Source organism: Danio rerio, chromosome 8, assembly GCF_052040795.2.
Source record: "Danio rerio strain M-AB ecotype USA chromosome 8, GRCz13ab, whole genome shotgun sequence".
NCBI lineage: Eukaryota > Metazoa > Chordata > Actinopteri > Cypriniformes > Danionidae > Danio > Danio rerio.
The window spans coordinates 11,541,272-11,566,500 of NC_141028.1; the positions used below are offsets into that span (position 1 = coordinate 11,541,272).

At 33.3% G+C, this 25,229-nt stretch overlaps 1 protein-coding gene across 4 annotated transcripts in view; it reads right to left on the reverse strand.

Moving 5' to 3' along the window:
• ptpn18 (protein tyrosine phosphatase non-receptor type 18) overlaps positions 1-25,229 on the reverse strand; it is a 46,535-nt gene that overhangs the window by 14,746 nt on the left and 6,560 nt on the right. For all 4 annotated transcript variants that reach the window (XR_015497046.1, XM_087263260.1, XM_087263259.1 and 1 more), the window contains 12 exon segments: positions 24,153-24,261; positions 20,213-20,289; positions 18,731-18,826; positions 18,547-18,585; positions 18,401-18,469; positions 18,130-18,192; positions 15,519-15,661; positions 15,052-15,118; positions 11,604-11,681; positions 11,280-11,357; positions 8,962-9,047; positions 1,514-1,824 (listed from right to left, as the gene is read on the reverse strand). Coding sequence is in view for 3 of the 4 variants with exons in the window: in XM_087263260.1 (XP_087119386.1) it covers positions 1,514-1,824; positions 8,962-9,047; positions 11,280-11,357; positions 11,604-11,681; positions 15,052-15,118; positions 15,519-15,661; positions 18,130-18,192; positions 18,401-18,469; positions 18,547-18,585; positions 18,731-18,826; positions 20,213-20,289; positions 24,153-24,261 (1,216 nt within the window). In the remaining variant the exon portion in view is untranslated.

Consider the following 25,229-nt stretch of genomic DNA (forward strand, 5'->3'; position numbering starts at 1 on the left):
CAAAAATATACAAAAACTAGCATAAAATTATACAATTCAATGATAGAACACATTCTTTATCACTGTCAGCTTCTCAACAAAAAGATGTCACTTCCTTAGAGCTGTAGGGCTTTATTTTACCGATCTAGACGCAAGGTCTAAAAAGCATGCCGCAAAACCATTATGGGCATGTCCAAATCCAGCTTTTGCTTTTTAAGGGAGGAAAAATTCGTTCTGCGCTGCTGCGCATGGTCTGACAGGGTTGTGCAACCCTGGTTTGTAGAATGTAAGGTGGTAATTTGTAAGAGGAAAAACTGAATGCTTTATTAGCGAGACCATCTGTAGTGAGGATAAAAAATGAGCCTCCTCCATTGAGCCTCTTTACTTTACTTTTACTCTTTACTTTACTCCTTTACTTTTGTGGAGTAAGGAAACGGTGGAAACTCACTACACTGAAGACATTCATTAGCTAACATATTTAATTTTAAGCGCAAAAATTGGTTTCAAAAGTATTTCTAAATTCCGTTCTTATTTCAAGCAAATAAATGAACAATAATAATGAAGTGTGGTTAAAAAACAAACAAAAAAAAAAATTTATTAACAAACACACGTCCCATTCTTATGTGGTGATGCATACGTCTCCAAAACCCAACAGGTGGACAAATCTAAACTTGTTTTTATTAAAACAAATATAAACATGCATATAATTGATAATACTGCTAATAATAACAACATTATACAAATGCAAATTGTCATGATAAATTAATTCATGTTTAATTAATCGAAATCGAATCGCAATTAGATAATTAAACAAACAGGAAAGCAATTACAAGTGGGATGACGGCATCTGCTGCTTTGGAAGAATTAATAGACGAATTAATATCAAAGAAAAACAGGACATTGAAACCAAAATGTTTTCATATTACCAAAGTCACAGACGGCAAACAAAAATAGGTAGTTTGTAAGCGTTGTTGTAGAACTGTTGCCACGGGACGAGGAGATACAACAAACAGCACCTAAAAAAGCACCACTGACTGCTATATGAGGAGTGTCTTGCTAAAAAGTCACCTTAAAAGTATTGCCAGAGACACTCAATAAGTAACAGCAAAGTACAATTTCAGACTTGTTTCAGCCATGTTAGTTTGCTGAGTGTTCTGTAATTTTATGATTATTATAATTTTTTTTTTCTATACTAACGTACACTATTTCCCTAATTTGAGTTTACTTGTTTACAATAGGGTAAGGTTCATTTTATTTGTGTTTATCGTTTGCTTTAAATTAAAAATGAGTGTTTCATTTCTGATTATTTAAAAACAAATTTGAATTAATGTTTGAGTTAATATCTTTTCAGTTCCTTTTTTAACTAACATTCTTGACTACAAAATTAATTCAATTAATTAATTTTAACTAATTAATTAAAATTAGCAAATCAAATCAAAATATCTGTCAAAAAATAATAATAATAAAAATCACAATTGGATATTTCTGTGTCCAAATCACATAGACCTAATGGGAAACTCATATTGTCTCTTACCTGGCAATAGCTCATATCCATCACTCTCCATCTTCTTTAGTGAAAGTCCTCCTCTCTGATTGGCTGGCATTGGTCTGTCATGAATTGGTGAGGGGGAAAGAGGCATGGCAGACACTGGTCTGGTTTTAGGTTTGACTGTACTGTAGACAGCACTGTTATTGGTTTTCTCTGAATTTGCATTGTCATAGAAATGGACAGTGACTGAATGGGGGGCAGAGTTGGGAGCCTGGACTTTGGACTTGTTGATGACAGCATAAGTGTCATTCATTGTAGACTGAGGAAGAGAAAGCCTGGGCTTGAGATGTGGATTTCTGAAACCAGAGACAGAAAAGTACATATTTAGGAATCTGACGAAGTAAATAATTGTGGCAGTTCATTCTTCTGTGGCGACCGCTGATGAATAAAGAGACTAAGCTGAAAAAAAATTAATGAATGAAATTAATGAATATCCACTGATAAAAGTGAAACTACTGTGTCTTTCATTCAAAGTAAAATTTTACATTGGATTAAGTAAAACATATGGTTTCTGATTTTAACCCGTTTTATTCAATTTGACTAAGGAAGCAAAAATTAGCCCCCTAAAAAAATCAAATGCATTAGTTTTTCTAAAATAGGATTTTTTGGTAACACATTACAATGTTTATGTTTACATAATGTAGTAAATAGACTTACTAAGATGAACAAACGATGAGCAACACATTTATCACAGTATTTACTCATGCTTGTTAATGAAATAATGTCATTTATCGTTAGTTCGTTAGCTCACAGTGCATTAACTAAGGCATTAATTTTAATAATGCATTAATAAATGTTGAATGTTAGTGTTAGTATATACATTTGCTTCAGAGATCTTATTTTACAGTGTAACTTTTTTAAACTAAACCAGCAGTTTCATTCAAGTCAAAACTACAATTTGAGGGAAATCAATTTAGCTGTAAAAAATTACAGTGATATTTTAGGTTGGTTCAAAGTAAAAATATACAGTGAACCTACAGAATTTTTTTTCCGTAAAAAAAAAAAAATGTTGTACCAAATAAATAAAAAATAGTGTTTATATTTCAACACAGGCTTACTGTGAAAACGTACACCCATATACATTTCTGGAGAGTGTGAACTAAGTAGCCAGAGCTATGTATGGCTGCATTTAGTCTTTAAAACAAACAACACAAGGTGGTATGATGCCACCCATGGCTTCTGTTTCTTTTCACACTACCAGCTGACCGCTTCCTTCCATGTGGACAGCTTTTCCGCTGTCACCAGTTTGCCCAGTAGCTCACCACGTACGTTGTCAGAACTGAGACGCAAAGAGGACTTGACTGTGATGAGGGGGTTCAAGTCCAGCAAAGAACGCATCCAGGTAAAATAAAAACAAAAGGCAAAAAATAAAATAAACAAGTAAATAACAGGATGAGAACATGGGTTTAGGGAAGAGGGTGATCAGGTAAATTTGTACTTTTGAAAACCCTATACTATATTTTTACTTTTTTGGTATTTTGGTAATTTACGTTTTTTTCTTGACCACAATAAACAGTTGATTTAAATTAAAAAAATTTTTGAATTTTTTTTTTTTGAAGTTGAAATATTGTAAAATTATACTTTGAAATAGACACATTCTTTTTAGCTTCAACATATTACAGTAATTTTATTTTAAGTTGGTTAAAAGTATCAATCGCTTTCAACATATACTTGTGGATTTAAAAAAATATATGTATTTGCTTCATTTTTATGACAAGTACATATGTCATTATTTATACAGAGATTATTTTCACATTATTACTCATAATTCATATTAAATAATATTTAGAAGTAAAATTTCTCATCCCATTTCATCTAATTTTTTCTACTTATCCAGTTGAAAAATTATGTTTAATGATATTATTAAATATATTTAATAAAATTAATAATAATATTTCTATAATATTTCACAATATAATATTTTGACATTTGTATGTATATAATGTATGTGATTATTTTTTATATTTGATTTTAAATAAATATATATCCAAATCAATCAATAAATCAATCAATCCATCAATTAATTAATTAAATTAATCAATAAGATACACCCAGATTGAGCTGGTTACAAAGAAAATTACATTGCATTTCAGTTTTAAATCACTCCCATGTAAATAACAAAAGCAATTTACAAGCTATGCACAAGAAATAAACCAATAAAGAGTTTCACACCACAGTCAATTATTCACATCTGAAATTAAACATAATGGAGGTGTCGCTGCATTACTGCTGCATACAGTATTCTCTCATAGATTGCAAGAGCTGAATCTGCTTCTGTGTCTGAATTATGAGCCAAATTGCCTTGTTATCATAAAATACATCAGTGCAGTGCATCAATACATATTATTGTCTATCAGCACAAAGCTAGTACAAATATTAACATCCCAGAGATGAGGTCGCTAGCATGTCCATTACACTGCTACATTACAATCCAATGGGAATTTGTAACTACCATGCATTCTATTAGATTACACAATGGCATATGACTGGAAGCTCTCTAACACAAAAGAGAACGTTTATCTTCCACATTTTGCTCTGGGTGACTTGAATATGCTGGTGCGTTTTGCAAAGTGTCACATTTGCATTCAAATTCTTTTCTGAAATATGCTACTGACCCAAGGGAAACCACAATGGCAGAACACTGACTTAAAAAATGATTAAATTGCTTGTTTGTTTGGTATAATCCGAGTATTAGCAGAAACTGCAAAATATTCTCATCTTTCAGTCGACATTGCAAAAGTCATACTCATTTGTGTGCACAAGGACTTTACTAGTTGTTTAACAAGATACTATATTTAGCTTAAAGTGTGATTTAAAGGCTTAATTAGGTTAACTAGACAAGATCAATGACTGTAGAAAATTATGGATGATGAGACAGCACCTTTTTTCATTGAACACATTGAATGCAAAATGCCTCATGATGGGCACAAACTGTTGCAAAAAACTGCTAAAATTGAAGCCTGGGCAAGCGCAGAAGGAGCAGTTGGAGCCATGGGTGGAGCCGCAGAATGAAACCTCCAACCAAATGCTTGTACGTCAAATCAACCACAACCATGCCTTGATTATATCTGGCAAAGAGAAATTTACATTCATTTAAATATTTATTATGTGTTCTCAAATAAAAAGCTAAGTTAAAATGATGTATATAAATAATATATAAGATTTACAGCTCTATTTGTTATATAAGAGTGTTTCTAGAATGTTTCATATTTTTGAAAGCAAATTTAGTAGATCGATAACATGCTGAAACTCAAAATGTCAGAGATTTCCTGTAAATCAAGTTCAAATAACGTTGCAGGAGATCGATCTGGAGATCGGCTAACATTATTTTTTTTCTTCCTAATTATCATTTCAGACCCATAAAAAAAAATACTGCAAGATAAAGATCACCTGTTTTCCCTGACATGGCTAATGTTCCCTGTTTATTAGCAACCAAAAGCCCACATTTAACCAAAAAAAAAAAAAAAAACAGTGATCCATCAGATCCTGTATGTCAGAAAGTATAGTGTACTGTTGAACAGCTCATTTTATCATGGTAAAATAACACAGAAATTGAACATTGGTACTTCAATCTCCCCCTGAAGCTCTGACAGTGCAGTTTTCAGTATTTTGTTTATAAATGCTTTTGAATTGCATTATGGGAGCCTGATCTTTTCTTCAACAACATTTGATGTTGAAAAGTTTTTCTGTTATTTTAAAGACTTCGTTCTCTTTATATTAACTCTTAAAATTATTTTTTCACTAAAATGTCAATAAATAACTGAAAAGTCTACTGCAGTGTTGAATTTTAAACATCAAGTCAACAGAGCTGAGATTAGGATCAGGATTGGTTAATAGGGTTGGGTAGGAGTACATGTCAATAAAATACAATTTAATGTGTAATTTAACAAAACAATATAAATAATACAGGGTGGCAAAGTGGCTTAGTTATTAGCACTGTCACCTCACAGCAAGAAGGTCACTGGTTCGAGTTCCAGCTGCGCCAGTTGGCATTTCTATGTGGAGTTTGCATGTTCTGCCTATGTTCACGCGAGTTCCCTTACAGTCCAAAGACATGTGGTACAGGTGAACTGGGTGAACTAAACTGGCCGTAGTGTATCATTGCATGTGAATATGAGAATGTATGGGTGTTTGCAGGTGAAGGACTTCCACTGCGTGAAACATACAGTATGCTGGAATAGTTGGCAGATGATGAATGAAGGATTAAGCTGAAGGAAAATGAATGCTTAATACACGGTGTAATTAATGTTTTTACATTGCTTTGATGGTTGGGTTTAGGGTTGGGTCATTAATAAAATAAAATTAATGGGTCATTTAATAAATTTATTCATTCATTCATTCATTCATTCATTTACTTTTCGGCTCGGAATGAACCGCCAACTTATCCAGCGTATGTTTTACGCAGCAGTTACTCTTTTAGCTGCAACCCATCTCTGGGAAACATCCATACCCACTCATCCACTATGGACAATTTAGCCCACCCAATTCACCTGTACAACATGTCTTCGGACTGTGGGGGAAAATAGAGCACCTGGAGGAAACCCACGGGAACGCGGGGAGAACATGCAAACTCCACACAGAAATGTCAACTGACCCCGTTGAAACTCGAACCAGCAATCTTCTTGCTGTGAGGCAACAACACTACCTACTGCGTCACCATGTCGCTGCCATTTAATAAATGTTATTAATAATTTTCATTAACTTTCGACTGCAGCTGCATTCTTTTCCAGCATCAACCTGGTTTCAGTTCACCTACAGAATACACACAGCTGCAGTTCATCATCACTGATTACATAGACTATAAATACTCCACACACTCACTCACCCGTAGCTGAGTCTTGTTTAGCTGTTGCATTCAGTGGGCTATTTGCACAGCTAGTGTTTTCAGCCCATGATAAACTTCCGGTGAAAAATTAATGTAAACATTTTCAATTTTATACAGTTCCTTTTACAGCATCAATGTTGTAATGTAATAACAATACATTCAGTTAAATATATTTAAGCATTCATTTAGTTGTTTAAGCGTAAAACGAGATAAAAGACCATATAAATCGCTAGTGCCATCAGGATCAGCAGGCAAACACAGAAGTACAAGTTCAAGGACATTTATTTATTAAGCACATTTAAAAACACGACCAGGACCAAAGTGCTGAAACATAAAAAGCCAAGCTAAATACTGTAAGTATGATTTTAGGAGTGATTTAGAGCAGAAACTCCATTGAAAACACTGGGGTAAAATAAATTGTCATATTTTAAAGACATGGTGGGGGAAAATTAAATTTAATAAAGTGCTTCTTGTCCGGTCAGAGACCCACTTTATATTACATGTTGTTTATATTATATCAGGCAGTGAAGATCACTAATTTTTAAAGAAATCAGACCTTAAACGTGGCAATTTTATAATGAAAAGACTCACCAGAAGCGATGAGGCTGACTGGCTTAAATTAAAAGTCTGTGTGCATATACCCCGTACAAAGTGTTTATCAAAGTGTTTTAATCTTTGTATTGTTTATCTATTTTTGATTCTTGCCGCCTGTCTTCACCGCTCACCTTTTTAAAATTTTGTTTATGGATTGCCTCTCTTGTTATGTATTGGCCTGACCCTGCCTGTTCACTAACAGGCTTTCCTAAATAAAAGCTGCATTTGGATCCAACTCTTAACTCCTTCGCACCACCCATAATGCAATTCACAAGCGTAAATACTGTAAACATAAAAGCCAAGAATCATGAAAACTGAACCCCTTAATTAAAATATATATTCAAATATACAGTTGAAGTCCGAATTATTAGCCCTCCTGAATTATTTGCCCCGCTATATATTTTGTTCCCCAATTTTTGTTTAACGAACCCATTTCTACACATAACTAATTTTTAATAATTGATTTATTTTATCTTTGCCATGATGACAGTACATAATATTATACTAGATATTTTTCAAGATACTAGTCTTTAGCTTAAAGTGACATTTAAATTCTTGATAAGGTTAATTTGGTTAACTAGGCCTGTTAGGGTAATTACCTAAGCTACGTTTCAAACCACCTATTTTTATACACATTTTGGATATGCACATTAAAATAAACAAATCAAAAACGGCAAGATGCACATACATTTTGAAAACTAAGTAGGATAAACTTTTTTTAATCGATAAGAAAAGATGTGTATAAAATTACGACGGAAACACTTTTACCAAACCAATTCCAGTATGCGCATTAAAAAAAAGTCATGTAATTTTGTTATAAGAGATTATGTGATGATAAAAATGTGTGTTAATGGACAAACCAGCAGGCTGACCACATTGTAAAACATCTGAAATGTTGTTTTGGTCATTCCTAAACGCCTTATACATTTCAGTATTAGTGTTATTATATTATTATTGACCTTTAGAACTGTCAAGAGCGTCTGTACTCCGCATCTCACACTTGTAAAGTTTTCAACGCCACCAGGCTTTCATTGCATGTCGGCATTGTCTTCTGAGGCTCAAGTCATTTATTAAATAAAGAGAAGACTCACACAGCTTCTTCTACCGCAGTAAATTCCATTTTTACTGTATTTGGCACTAGTTAATCATGAAGTGATGATATTGTTCTCTTTGACTACTTGGATGAAACCGCAGCTTTATTTGCATGTTTTTTATGCAATACTCCATTTGAGCATAAATTTAACTAGCATATTTTGATGAAAACATAGGTAATGTGTAACAGTGGTTTGTTCTGCAGACAATCATAAAAAATATTGCTGGGGCTAACGGGGCTATTAATGTTGACCTAACAATGGTTTTAAAAACATTAAAAATTGCTTTCATTCTAGCCAAAACTAAACAAATAAGACTTTCTCCAGAAGAAAAATAAATATTATAGGAAATACTGTGAAATGCCCTGTTCAACAGGGGCTAATTTAGTTATTTGGAGGTCCTACGCAATTCCAGATATGGGTCCCAAAAGTCCTAATATGCACCCTTTATATTTTTATTTGTTTATTTTTATCTTGCTGTCCTTTATCACTCTTAATCTTAATGCAATCTCTACATTTTTAATAATTCGTTTTCTTAAAATATCTCTCTTATTCTTCAAATCCACCCCTGCTGTTAATCCTCATTTGGAAAATATTAGAAAAAAATAAAAATAAAAAATAAAAATGACAGAAGGGCTAATAATTGACTTCAACTGCACATATATAGATGACTCAAATGAACTCGGCTACATCTTAAGATAAGAAAAGTGATATTTCTCCTTGTGGTGTCTGAGACAAACCAACAATAACAGCTTGCGTCTTGGCTGAGACCACCTGTGTGACGCACAGTGCTGTAGTTAATAGTTGTATGCAGTTGTCAATCAAAATTTGGTCCCTGGGTGCCTGTGTCGCCACTGCTGGTTTTGATCATATCCGCAAACAGGTTTAGAAATGTCAAAAAATATGATCATTTATGGTCTTACCTTGTTTTTGCTGGTGCACGGGCAGGGGCTAATGATGCAGATTTTTGTGAAATCTTCGGTGGAACTGCATTGATGTACAGAGAAGTCTTGGATTTACAATATAACGAAAAAGAAACAAAAACAAGCAAATTGAGAAATGCGTGTACGGCGTTGACGAGCAGCTGCATAAGAGCGTCTGTGTTTAAAATGCTGAAGGACGTCTAAGTATTTGCATAGAGGAAGCACAGTGTGATCGTGTTTCCTGCTGAACTGCTTTTTTTAAAACGCATGGTTCAATGACTTGAGGAAGTAAAACTAGGTATGATGTAAAAAAGTGCTTAAGTGATTTTGTTTAAACCCATCTCTGGGAAATACAAAACTTACAAAGTAAAATATGGATATTTACAATGCCAATGAATGTAAAAAAAGGCTGTCAGACAAATTCTGAATTGTAATAAATATAACCCCTACTATTGAATGATTAGTACATCACATAAAACAAGAACATTTAGTAAGAGCAGTTAAAACAAAAACAGTGTAATTCAGTATATCATTTTTTCTGTGGAAGAAAAAAGAAGGTATTTTGCAGAATGTTCTTCATTTAATTGAAGTAAATAAGGATTTATACGGAGGTCAACATAGGCTCATTCTGAAAACGTAGCCCTATATACATTTCTGGAGATCGTGAATTATGTAGCCAGTAGTATGTTTGGCTGCATTCCATCTTTAAAATGAAAGCTCTCGATTTACTGGTCAATATATGTTCCTACTCTCACCTATTTTTATGAGCTTTGGGTCATGACCAAAAGGACAAGATCTCAGATACATGCAGTCGAAATGAGTTTACTTCGCAGGGTGGCAGGGCACAGCCTTATAGGGTGAGCAGCTCTGTCACCCGGGAGGAGCTCGGAGTAGGTGCCGCTGCTCCTCTACATCTAGAGAAGTCAGCTGAGGTGGCTCAGGCATTTGTTTTGGATGCCTCCTGGATGCCTACCTAGGGAAGTGTTCCAGGCACGTCCCACTAAGAGGAGGCCTAAGGAAAGACTCAAGACATGCTGGAGGGACTATGTCTCTTGGCTGGCTTGGGAATGCCTCGGGATCCCCCCAGAGGAGCTGGAGGAAGTGTCTGGGGAGAATCTAGAGTTCTCTTCTAAAACTGCCGCCCCTGCAACCTGGCCTTGGAAAAGTGGAGGAATCGGTCAGTAGGTCAGTCAGTCAGTCGACAGCGGCCTCTAGTTGATATGCAAAAACAAAACAAAAAAGCAAACAAAGTAGCTCCTGGGAAGTATTTGGCGTTCTCCAGAAATGTATATAAGGGGGACATTTTCAGAATGAGCGTAGATTGTTTGAAGTCCTATTAGGGGCCAAAAAAAATTATTTAAATTAAAAAAAATAAAAATAAAAACCACCAGAAGGCATCATTAATACACTGTAAAAAGTGATTAGGTATTTTATTGACGTAAATGAGTAAACCCATTGCCTTAAAACCAACAAGTTGACTTTCCTTAAAATTTAATAAGCTTGTTGTAACTTTTAAGTTAACTTAATTTTTATGATAAAGCACATGGTTTATTTTCTTAATAATCTCAAGGCGATGTGTTTACTCATTTTTTAAAGTAAAATCAACCAACAGATTTAAAATCAATGACTTTTTTTAAAAAGTAAATTCAACTAATCACTTTTTATGGTGTCCATGACTCATGCACTATATTCATAAACTTCCTATCAGTCTAAAATAGCCAAGTATGAAAAATGTTTAACGTCATTAACCATACAACTTATTTTTAGGTTTTTATTTTCAATCACACATTTCTATCTTCTGTTAAAAACAACAGGATGGATATATATATATATATCCATCCTATAAATATAGTTTATGGTAATATTTCATTGCCTACTATGGAAGACAATGAGTTTAATCAATTGTCTGGTTACAAGCATTCTCCAAAACTACCTTACCTTATTTTGTATTCAGCACAAGAAATAATCTCCTGCAGGTTTGAAGTGCATTTCTAGATCTCATTTCTTTATCCTTCATATGTGAATGCATTGTGATGAAAGACGCGACAGCTTTCAATTATTAGAAACTTAAGTTGCAGTGTGTTTATAACTTTAGATGGCTTTGAATATAGCACATAAGTCAAATGGACTATTTTTATAGTATGTTCTAGTGGTGTTTGAGGCCTGACAGCATCATTTACTACAGTAGCGAAATGAGTTTCTCTTCCCCTCTATTCCTAAAAAGCCTTTCTAAGGACCAGAGATGTGAATTAGCATAAGTTATATTCTCTGTGTACGAGGCATATTTTTCAGTGTTTGGCTGGATTATGATGTCTTACATCTGCATTCATGTTTTTCATTTCCAAAGCCTTCTGAAACATCTGAGCAACCGTATGAAAGACAAATCCATACTGCTCCTGTATGAGAAGATAGAAAAAGAAAAAAAAATGGCACATTATCAGGATTTCACATGCCAATGTGAAATATGACAGACAGGACTAAATAGGCCAATACATGTGCTCTGATGAGATAAAAACATAGAAGCTTTTATTCTTTACTTTAATGAACAGAGCTTCAATTATAGTTTAAGAATCCATACTGTAGATAATTTCCATAGTATATGCCTAGGGGAAGAAAAAAGGAAAATCTCATTATAATGTTACCTTAGTCTGCACAGCTGAAGGTCTCTGTCTTCTGAGCTCCAACACCAAGTCCAAAATATTAAAATCCTCTTGTATTTGCTAGAAGTAAAAGAATACATGCTATAATACTATATACTATAATACTATTATAGTATTATAATACTATAATACCATTCAGCCACATAAAACATATGCCACAGTAATTAGTGGTTCATTCCACTGTGCAATGAATAGTGGTTCAGTCCCTGATAAATCATAAAGTATTACACTATATGTAAGTATATATGCAAGGAGATATCATCCTATTGTGAGTATATACAGTTGAAATATTTACCGAGTGATGTTTAGCAGAGCAAGGAAATTGTCACAGTATGTCTGATAATATTTTTTTCTTCTGTATAAAGTCTTATATTTTTTGTTTCGACTAGAATAAAAGCAGTTTTTAATTTTTTAAAAGCTATTTTCAAGGTCAAAATTATTAGCCCCTTTAAGCTATACATTTTCGATAGTCTACTGAACAAACCATCGTTATACAATACCTTGCTTAATTACTCTAACCTGCCTAGTTAACCTAATTAACCTACTTAAGCCCTTAAATGTGACTTTAAGCTTTTTAGAAGTGTCTTGAAAAAATATCTAGTCAAATATTATTTATTGTCATCATGGCAAAGATCAAATAAATCAGTTATTAGAAATGAGTTTTTAAAACTATTATGTTTAGAAATGTGTAAAAAAAAATCTTCTCCGTTAAACAAAAACAGGGGGCTAATATTTCAGGGGGGTTATAAATTCTGACTTCAACTGTATGTGTTAGGATATATTATACTTCATGTAATATATTAAGTGAGTGAGTGAGAATTTTTAGTAATTATTAAACAGAGTTTTGATCCTGGTAAATACTCATGTAATACTTGGTAAATAGCATGTAATATAGCTGACTGTGAATGTTCCTACACTTTAAAAGCACAATAAAGGATAAAATATTGTCTCCCAAAAGAAAGAACTGACTCTGAACTTCCTAAAACAAGATATCAGTAATTCTAGTTCATGATTTACAAACGTCTCCACTGGCTGCCTGTAAACAATGTCTGCTTTGACTCTTAAACACTAGTTGTAGTTGAGTCATGGAAGAGTTTGGTTGTGTCACTTGTAGGTAACTAATGATCATTCATGGTCGTGTTGTTGTTTTCTGTGCTGTAAAATCAAATTCACTTTGCATGCAGTAATACTGGTGAGATTATTACTGATAATATAAATAATAATAAATAGTTTTGTTTCTTACTGATCTGTACACGTTCAACCAATCACAACAAATTGCCCGTTTTCACTGAGTGGTACCAAACTGAGTGGTTCCACTGTTATAGGGTACCTAAAAGCGAACCGTACTGTACCACTTTTTCGGCACCCTTTGCAAAGGGTACCAAGGGTACCAAAAGGCGGAGCTAGACGCGCAGCTAAACCTTATTGGATTACAGAGATACGTCATTCGCTCATGCAACAAGCCGTTGCTCGCTGTGCGCTTGCAGTTGGAAAAATGTCAACTCTGAGCAGAAAAAGTGCATAGCAATATCAACAAAAACCCTCGTGCACAATACGCAACTCATTCAGTCTTTGCCTAGCGACATAAGTGCACGGAGCTTCTTTTTTTCTTGTCAACAAAAAAGGCAGTGCGGTGCGCCTCATAGTTTTGAAATGTAAAAGCACGTTCTCTATGATCAGCCTCTACACCTACCGTTTCAGACACTTTTTTTACCATTTCTAATGTGCAATGTGTGTTACGTTTTTTGACCTTGGACTGTTTTAAACCTATTAATAAACTAAATTATACAGTTTTAAAATCTTACAATAAAGGACATTTTGTTTATGATGTCAATACCTCTATCAGCAGTAGATCATTCACACTGTCAACAGCACAAATGATCAATATTCAGTTTTTTTGTGTGATTTCTTGTTGTTTTGTTTGTTTTTTTTAGGAAAAAAGACGTCTAGTTTAACCAATCACAAAACTGGCTTATCTGACCAATTAGAACAGAGACTGAACAGAAACTGGATCCTTAACTAATGTGAACTTACAGTAAGTGTAATGTGTATAATGAAAAAACTTGTTTTTTGACATCACAAAAATGTAAACCTATTATGCAAAGCTAATTTAGACAGCTTTAAAATATCACAATATGAACACTTACGTTATGATGTTACTATCTCTGTCAACAGAAGATCATTCACATTGTCAACAGTACAAAGTACTATTTAAAAACGGTATTAAAAAGAAATATGACTTTCTTTAGTCGACCAATCACAACAAACTGGGCCATCTGGCCAATCAGAGCAGAGTAGGGTCTTACAGAAACTGTATTCCTAAACTAGCCATTTCAGACACTCTGAGAAAAAACTAATGTGCATAGTGTAATATGAAATAATTTCAATGTTTTGTTGACATTGAACTGATGTAAACCTATTAGGCAAAACTAAATTAGGCACCTTTACAATATTACAATATGGACACTTTGATTATGATATTACTTAATTTAAAAATGTTATTAAAAATAAATATGGTTTTCTTCAGTCGAAAAATCATAACAAGCTAGGCCGGCTGGCCAATTGGAGCAGAGTGGGCTCTCAGAAAGGTGGGGCTTACAGAAACTGGATTCTTACACTAACCATTTCAGACACTCCTAGAAAGAACTAATGTGTGATGTATATTAAAAAAAATCTAATATTTTTTTTTTGACATCTCAAAGATCTAAACCTATTAAGCAATACTAAATTAGGCAGCTTTAAAATATCACAATATGACACTTTGGTTATTACCTCTGTCAGCAGAAGATCATTTACATTGCCTACAGCGCAAATTACTAAAATTATTATTATTTTAAAATGACTTTCTTGAGTTAACCAATTACAACAAACTGGGTAATCTGGCCAATCAGAGCAGAGTAGGCTCTCGGAAAAGCAGAGTTTAGAGAAACTAGATCCTTAAACTTATGATTGCAGACACTCAGAAAAAATAACTAATGTGCAATGTGTGTTATGAAATAATTTAAGTGTTTTGTTAACATTGCAAAGATGTAAACCTATTAGGCAAAACTAAATTAGGCAACTTTAAAACATCACAACATTGACATTTTTTTATGATGTTATTACTTATGTAAACAGAAGATCATTCACAGTCAACATCACTAATGATTAAAACTAAAAAGGTTCTTAAAAATAAATACCAATAAATATGACAAATATGTCCATCTGACTAATCAGAGCAGAGTAAGCTCTCTGAAAGGAGGGGTTTAGAGAAACTGTATTCTTAAACTAGCCATTTCAGACACTTAGAGACAGAACTAATGTGCAATGTGTATTATGAAATATTTTAAGTGTTTTGTTGACATTGAACTGATGTAAACTTATTAGGCAAAACTAAATTAGGCAGCTTTGAAACAGAACAACATTGACACTTTGATTATGATGTTATTACCTCAGTCAACAGAAGATCATTCACATAGTCAACAGCACAAATAACTCCAGTTCTACCGCAGCCGGCGCTGTAAAGAAAGAGACAGACAGACGGCATCACATTTCCATATCATGATATGATTGATTCTCTCCCGAGACTCAGTTCAGAGGGTCACAGGGGGAATTATAGGCCATATTGTCGGACAGAGGCTCTCTCATGTATATAGAGAGAGGGTAATGAGTGAATCTGTGCTGAAGTCTGGAAGTTAACTGGCTTTTCCAGCGCCACATCAGGTGCTGAATATTTAACATGTCTCACTTCATTTAAATGGTGCCATTAAAATGCATGGAACCAGAGGAATACAGGCCAGCCCCTGCTGCACCCCAACAACACGGACGGACTCGACCTGATGAATTTTCATGGGCAGATGGGTCATTTGTCAGAGGCACAGAAAAACAAGGAGACGCCTGTGTGTGTGTGATACAGACCTGCAGTGGATCACTACGGGGTCCGTCTGGTTGCCCTGTTTTTGGCGAGCCAACTCCATCATACCCAGAATGCCATCCGGCACGTCTGGAATGCCGTGGTCCGGCCAGGCTGTATACTGGAAATGAGACACTTTACGGGCTTCCTGTGTGGAAAGATTGAGGGTTTTGACCTCTGAGAGGATTAGGGTTTCTTCACCAAATTACAATGTTTAAAATCAGCTAAAATGGGAAAAATCACACACTGGGATGGTTATGGTGGTTCCTTTTTTGGAACTGTTTCAGAGTAAACAGTGTTTTACAAGACACTTGAACTGAGGCACACTGCAATTTTGTGGTTTGACAGATTTTTCTTAAAAACACAAATAGGAAAAACTCCTAAATAAATGGTTAGAGTGAATGCTTTAATTCTGTCACCACTAACTTACCTATATATGCATGTGTGTGCTTTTAAGTGTTTTAAGTCAGTGGTAATTATTTTGTTTAAAATAAATACATTATATCCATTTTAAATAAATTATAAATCATTCATTCATTCAATTTTCTTCAGCTTAGTCACATTATAGCACATGTCTTTGGACTGTGGGGGTGCTCAGGTTTTCCCCACAGTGCAAAGACATGCACTATAGGTGAATTGAATAAACTAAAATGGCCATAGTGTATGCGTGTGAATGTGTGTGTATGGGGGTTTCCCAGTACTGGGTTGCAACTGGAAGGGCTTCCACTGTGTAAAACATATACTGCAGGGCTAAAAGCATCCCAAATGAGGGGCCGATATATGACACAACAGCAATATAAGAAAAAAAATAAATAAATTATATATATATATTTATATATATATATATCAAATATATTTTCATGAGGTTATATATGATAAATGCTGTATTTAAATGTTTAAATGTTGATATATTGTATTTTGAAACTATATAACATCAGTGCATTATACAATGTGGATTTTTTACAAACATATTCAAATGTTGTATTTCGAGGTACAACAAAATCAGTGTATTTCTCAAGTAGGCTTCTTCCACATTCAGACACATTCATGTGTTATGTTTTAAACTGCATAACAATTAAGGATGGAACGATTATAGATTTTTGTTGTACGATTATAGTCTGAAGAATAATCATGGTTTCACAGTTTCACGATTATAGAACACAACTTGTTTAGAAAATCAAAAGAAAACTGCTTTTATTTTAAAGTGTTGATTATTGCTGCTCAGTAGCCAAATACAGCACAAAATATTAATAGAAAACAAGCAAGAGTCCATTTCTCTCTTTAGACTTAAAAATAAATTAACCACAAAAAAAAAAATAAACCACAAAAATTACTTATATTTTAAGGTGCTGTATGTAAGTTTTTGACTCTTATGAAGCATAAAAATACCATAACATGTTTGCAGATATTTAAGAAACATGCTAAGTGAACATTCTTGTTTATCTGAAAAACAATGCTGAAGTCAGATATTCTGCTTTGAAAATGGCCAATACGTGCTGTCATGTCTGTCTTTATTTTGGTCCGTTTAACCTGACCAATGCCAGTTTCGCCAAATATATTTCAACCCCCGGGTTGCCTTGGTGGAAAAGAGCATATTTCATTAATTTAGTCATGAAGGCTCTCAAAGAATGTGTGATTGAAATGCGACCTCTGGTGGAAAGTAGTAGCCTCAAAAATGAATCGCAGATTCAGAGTTCCACATGAGGTTAATAATTAACAAATAACATAAATATTATGAACGTAAACATTACATGAGCAGGTTACATTGTAACCCTGTGTCCTAACAACACACTGTGACGAGATATGCAGTTAAAAGCAATTTAGCTATTTGCACCGAATGAAACACAACATAAATTTAAATACAGCCATTCTGAAGCACTCACTGCACTCCAACAAAATGGTAAGGTTTCTAATCTAATTAATACATATTAAACTTCTTTAAAATTATTAAATGTAGATGCTGAATCACTGATATGTAATGGCTTGAGTCACAGTTCTGAAGTTCAATTTCAAACTGTTTATTTTATTTTCAAGATCTGAGGTGAACTATCTGCTTCTGTTTTCAGTAGTAAGTCAGTAAATGAGATGTAAAATGGCATTCAAACTCACATTAATCGCATTTAACACTGAATAAAACGCATGAGGTGTACCTAAGGTAGACATTAAGTTTTCTGTTGCTCAGCGGAAATAAAAGCCGTTTCTAAAAAATATATATTTAACAAAAACTCCTTTTAATATGGGAAATATTTCTTCTATCAAGTGCTTGTATTTAGAACACGACATAAATCCGCTTTTAGGCATGCAATACCCAGTTTAAACACTGAATGTCAAACTTAAATAATGCACCTTAAAGCAACATTCAAAAAATGTATAAAGTTTTGTTTAATATTAAAATAAATCTTCACAATTTCAGTTTGTACTGTACTATTTATTAAATAATTGCAGCCTTCGTTAGCAGTATAAGCTTTTTGTAAAAAATCGTACTGTGTGTGTATGAGTGTGTTTAAAGGTTTGGGGCCTGGGATAAGAATTTATTCATGAATTACGTAAATCCAGAATTATTACATCAGTTGCATCACGTTTATCTAACTATGACATTCCTAAGAGATTACTTACATCACAATAATTTACCACCAGTGTCCTAACAATAACTTCTTCATTTGGACGGGACTCCTCCAACTAAAGCAAAAACATAACAGTAGTCATCAGAACTTCCTCTTGCGAGGTCTTGCAACTGCACAAAGTACACTTTGCATCAAACCACTGACAAAAGCGTAGTGATAACATCAATACCTAGCAACTGTTACGTAAGATTAATATCCTGTGTAACTTAGACTAACAGTTGACTCTGCTTCACACACCATTAAGGACAACAGAAAACACTTACAGTTGAGACAGTAAAGGGTCCAAGTGTGGATGTGTCTGAGGTTGATGCCCAATACACTTCACACTTTTTCTAAAGAACAGAATGGTGTTAAAACAGAATAAAAATGCAAAGAAAATGACATTTGAACAAAGAAGCCTAAAGATTACCTTCCCCATCTCAATCTCTCTGCAAGCCATGATTATGACCTATCAAAATAAGACCAGAACAAAAGTGATTCATAATAAATACTGATGTATAAAATGAAAATAGTTAAAAAACAGATCTGTTAAAAATATTTTACGCATAATTGTAGAAAACAAAAAGTATAAAATAAGCAATGAAACAGCTCACCTTAACATTATGTTGCCAAATCATACGCCAGAAATCAACCACAGTGCTGCTCAAAGGGCCTTGGGTGGCAATATATGTCCTGTTTCTAACAGCTCCCTTGTAGGAAAAAAAAGTAATAATAACATAATATGATTAATAATTAAAGCAATAATAATAATAATAATAATAATTATTATTATTATTATTATTATTATTATGTAAGAATAATATAAGGATAATAAATCAATGATAATAATAATAAAAGTACATAATAATAATAATAATATTAATAATATTAACAACAATAACAATGTAATAATATTAATAATAATAATAATAATAATAATAATAATAATAATAATAATAATAATAAGAATAATAATAATAATTAATATTATTATTTCATCATTATGATATTGTTATTACAATAATGATAATAATTGTTATTATTATTATAGTCAATTTAATTTAATTTTCCTTCAGCTTAGTCATTAATTTATCAGGAGCTGCCACAGTGGAATGAAGCACCAACTATTCCAGCAAATGTTTTACACACAGCGGATGACTTTCTTGCTGCAACCCAGTACCAGGAAACACATATTCTGTCACTATCACCAGCGATCTAACCCTCACAGATCGCTGGAGAACATTCACTTTCACTTGGAGAAAAAAATCCACTCATGCACCACACACACACCTGTTCCAGTTCTATTTTGATTACACACAAAGCACACTGGGAGCTGCTCAATGACTGATTACACAATCTATATATACAGCACACACACAAACACACACACAAACTTTGCTGAGTGTTGTTTATCTGTTTGCATTACGACACGTTTTTCCCTTGATTAGCCAAGCCGTGTTTTGTCCCTTGTCTTGTGTTATCGTTTTGATTTATTTCTGCCTGTACCGACCATTCGCCTGTTCTTTAACCAAGACTTTGGATTGCTCTGTATGTACCTGTTTGCCCCTGTGATTGACCTTTGCCTGCCTGACCATTCTTTTACTTAACTGAATGTGGATCTTTAACTTTGCTGTCAGCATCCCTCACATAACACATACACCCACTCATTCACACACACAAACAACAGCCAATTTAGTTTATTTAATTCACTTATACCGCATGTCTTTGGTGGGAATGTTTAGAGAAAACCCACGCAAACACAGGGAGAACATGCAAACCCCACACAGAAATGCCAACTGGCCCAACCGAGACTCGATCCAGCATCCATCTTGCTGTGAGGCGACAGTACTAACCACTGAGCCACAGTGCCACCCTTTATTAATATATTACTTTTATTATTATTTATTATTATTATTAGTAGTAGTAGTAGTATTCCTTTCTAATGTATCTATGCTTGAAAGAAATTGTAACATACATGCATGTGGTGTAAATATAAATACGTAAATTAAATATGTAATATACACAACTGTATAAAATATTCTTGGTCACAACAAAAGATTACATATTCATAAAAAGTGATTAAAATGCTTTAGTACCTTGACGAAGTTTGCATTAATATAATCAGACTGATATTCAGATGTGGTTGGAGTTAGACATACTCTGGTCTGATCATCTGGAAAACAAAAGAGAAAAGGTATTTGCATATTTTTCCTCTCATCAGTGTCAGCAACTCATGATCATTTATCAGGCAACACATTGTGGAGACTCAGTTGTGGGATATTATGACATTGCAATGCTAGAAAAGCGTAGTACTGTAACTATAGGAGGCCTGTTTTGACAGATGTGACAGGGACTTGAAAATAATGTGACAAGAGAATCATGTAAAATAACTTCAGTGCCTTATTCGGTGTCATACTGAGGCGAACTGCGAGTCACAAATATTTCAAAGCTGATGAGATCTGAGATAACTGTCAGATAAAAAAAAATCCCACAATCAAAGCATGCAATATAATCGCAGAAGAAGTGTTACTCTAAAAAGAACCAGTAAGAATGGGTTACAAGTAATAAATCACATGCCAATGTTTTTTTGTTTTTTTCAAAAGTGTGTTTATGAATTTGTATTTCTAGTGCACATGTATCAATCAGCCACAGCTCTGCACAGTTTAGCTTTAACCGTAATTTAACACAGGGGTTCCCAAACCTTTTCATTCAGGGACCCATCTAGGCAAGTAATTCAATCTCAAGACCCACCATAATATTTTAATACGGAAAAGTGGATAAAAAAATGTATCCATTCACATCCATATATAGTTGACTTTTTGGAATGCTTTTTGAGGGATGCTGGCTGTAACTGTAATAATTTTTTGTTGACGAAGATACACTTCTTTTTTTTTTTGAAGAGAATATGATCAACCTTTTTTGACACATGCTAAATGTTTTGATGTCAGGTGTCGTTTAAGTTTTAAGGGTTTCATGCTAGCACTTGCAAGCTTTTCTAAGGATAAAAGACAATGCAGGACTTCCTCACCCTCTGGACCTCTGCCAGTGATAAAACTAAGATCGAGGTAGGACTGATTATTTTTTCTGTGTTGCTCCTTTTCATTTGGTTTGATCTGAAGATGTTGACTTTTGTTGAATAAAAAGAGCATGTAAATAGCTATATTTAGCTTGTTTTGACACATAATTTAAAATTTGTGGCTAAGAAATAATTATTTCTTTTTGTTGTGGTTACAGATTAATTTGTTAAATCCTTAATTTTGAGCCCTGAAAAGTCACGTATAATAAAAACTAATTGCAGTTCTACACTGCAACCCATTTGTACAACCCATCGAGCAAGGTCATACACAACACAGAAAAAGTTAAATGCATGTGGACATTACACAAAATCTAAATCAAGTCATTTTAGCATGTCAAAGTCAGATTTATGCATATAAAATATATTCTCCAACAACAAAATTGTGGCTAGTGAAAATGATGAATGGCTAGTAATGGTGGAAATATACTAGCCAAAGTGGCTGGTGATAAAAAAAAAGTTAATGTCAAGCCCTAAATGTAATGTAATGTGTTTTTATATAGGACATTTATTGTGTATGGCCATATACCCAAAACACTTTACAATCACGAGGGGGGGCTCTCCCCACCACCACCAGTGTGCAGCATCAACTGGGATGATGCGACGGCTGCCACAGGACAACGGCGCCAGTGCGCTCACTACACACCAGCTATTGGTGGAGTGGATAATATTGGATTGGTGGATAATACACCAATGCAAACTGTTAAAAAAAAAACTAATAAAAAAAACATGTATATTTATTTTTCACAAATGTTAATGAAATAGCCATATAATTCATGGAGGAACCACTAATGGTCAGAGTGGGCAAGCAGAGAAATGCATTGCTAGGGTCAAATAACATTTTTCTTAAAAAAAAATATATATATATATACTGTAGGTCAAAAACAAGACATCCCATGTTAGTATCTGCATTAAATTACATCCACAAAATTTACTTTTAGTTCAAAATCTACTTCTTTAATAGTCTACTTTAATGTTTGACTTTTTGTTTTGTTTTTTGCAAAAGCAAAATGTCAAAATACAAAAAAAACAAAAACAAAATTGTAATTCAATGCAATAGTATATTTTGATGTTCAAATAAGTATTAGCTGTGTTATATTAAAAGGACTAAGTTGTATTGATTTTCTTCAGTTCCGAGTAACCAAGAGAATTTTGTCCTGAATGTGCAGTTAATTAGAGGTCATGTAAAAAGATTAAAAATCATTTATAAAAGTATATATAAACTGCTAATGATTTAGTAGCTTGTAAATCCATAAAAAGGCTCCCCAAGGACCATGCAGAGCTACAAAAGTGAGTTTATTTGCTCTTAAATAATTAATACCTTCACCTTTTCATGGCAAGGTAACCTACGTTTCAAAACATAAAAAAATACATTTTTTAAAATAGGAAACTATTGTTATACTGTATGTGTCAAGCTAATAAAATCAATAAAATTATTTAAAAAATAAAATAAAATAAAATAAAATAAATAAAATAAAATAAAATAAAATAAAATAAAATAAAATAAAATAAAATAAAATAAAATAAAATAAAACAAACAAACAAACAAATAAATAAATAAATAATTGTTTTGGGGCTGCACTGTCATTCTGCTGCGATTCATCAAATGATTCTTTATTTTTATAATTTATGGTTACACTGAACAATATTTTAGTAGGTGTCTTCTCAGGGTTTCTGCAGGTTTGTACTTTTCTACTTTTATAATATAACCTAACAAGTTTTAAAAACTATAAGAAACTAAACATATGCACAACAGTCTGTCCAAGTCAGTGTCATAGTTATAATTACAAGGAGAACCTTTAGTTTGCACGCACACACGCATGCACGCACGCACAGACACACTATTGTAAGGATTGTAACGATATTGGTAAATAATAATAACAATTGAGATGGATTGTTGGGGATCATGTGGTTGTTGGCCCAATTGGCTAATTTTATATTTACATTTAAAATTTAAGACCAGTTTAAATTGATTTATGACCTACAACATTCAGTGATCAACAATCAGTAAGTGACTTTAAGTCCTAGCATTTAGATTTTGAATTATAAGACATTTTAAGATTTTTAAGACCCTGCTACTGTAGTTCAAGGTAAAATGCATAATAATCATATTTTTTTTGTAGTTGCTATGTTGAAAAATAATAATAAAGATAATGTCTATGTTACTGTATTTCTTAGTAACACTTAAATTCCAATGACTAGGTTAAAACTAATTCAAATTTAGTTTTTTCTTAGCCACATATTTGTAATCTAATGTCTCAAAACAAGCAACTCTAATTGTATACATACACATTTTTTCAGAAATTTCCTTTAAAAAATGACCCAGTTTTAAAAACAATAAATTAAACATATAAACAACAGTCTGTCCAGGTCAGTGTCATCACCAGGTGATTATAAATACATAGAAAACTTTAACACAGTATTGTAAGAAAGAGAACTAATTTAAATAATAGTAAATAATAAATTAAACTAATTAAATAATAAAATAACTAATAACTCTATTTACCATATTGGTAAATAGAGTTAATAAATACAATTGAGATGGATTGAGTTTTATTGAGATTTATTGTATAGGTGTTGGTCCAGTTGGGTAACTTTATGTATACAGTGGAAAAGACTTTTTAAGGCCTAAAATTTTGATTTTAAAATGTATGACTTTTTAAGATCCAGCAGACACCCTGTTTCTCTAATCTAATAGATTATCTAATATATGATAGTATTATTCTTATTTATTTTTAATTGATCTATGCTTAAGAGATATTGTAACATACACAAATGTGTTGTGCTTCTGTAATTCATGATCAAAGATTCATGCTAATCATATTTTTAGGTTGTTGTTATCATTGAAGCAAACAATAAAGATAAAGTCCATGTTATTGTATTTCTTAGAAACACCCAAATGTATATGGTGAAATGCATAAAAACAGAATTTCTACGACTAAAAGATCAATAAGTGTACATACAAGGCAGGATATCCCTATAGCGGTTTTTCTTCACATTTTCTTTCATTCCTCCTGCATTAGTAGTCAGTCCATAATCCTCTTTCAGTGATGCAGTTTTCTTTCGAATCAACTGAAAGAGGAAACACAAGTAAACAAATATTTAGAAAAATGTAAATACATCAAATCTTTCATTTTAGAAGAAGTTTGGTGGATCTATCACTCCATTTGCCCACAAGGTGGCGCTCTGTTTCTTGTTTGCATTGCTAAGCAGTTCCATAAATAGCCTTAAAACAAAATGAGTCTTTGTTATTTGATGGTGAATATGTTTTGTGACACACTCAAGATACATAAAGGAATATAATGAAATTAAGCAAGGATCAAATACTCTAAACCATCCAGTATATTTTAACATTTACATTTATGCATTTTTTTTTAACTCACGTTTTTATGCATTGCTTTCAAGGTAACAGTTCTGGTATGTTTATGCAAACAAACCTCTATATTATTAACATCACGCTCTCATGTTTGTGTAACTGACCAATTCTAATCTGGCAAACAGGCAGGTTATTCATAACTATAAGAAACGGATATGACTTTGTGGAGAAGAACATTTCACATGCTATTCTGAAATTTACAATCTTGGTTGCATCTCCATCAAAAAAGCCACAGCACAACCATTTACAACAAGCGCTAACATCTGAGCTGTGTTTTATTTACTCCCTCTTCTAATTTTAAATGCTGCATGTAGTTAACAACCGAAAGACTCACAGAGGAACTGGACATTGTGTTTGTCACGAATGCCCTTTTACTTTCACTAATGAAGTCGAATTAGTCAAAAAGGCTACAGGCACTTCTGTAAAATGTTGGTCTGAGATTAACCAGAGTAGAGTGTAATAACTTATATACTGTTCAGAAAACAACGAGAGTTTACTGGCAGAGAACATATATGCATATGTTTATTGCCACATTAGCAACTTATGTTTATTTTATGGGAAGACCATAATAGGGCTGCGCAATATATATTTTTAGCATCGATATAGCAATTTGCCCATTGCAATAGTCACATCGCAGGATCTGCAGTTAAGTCTCGATTTTCCA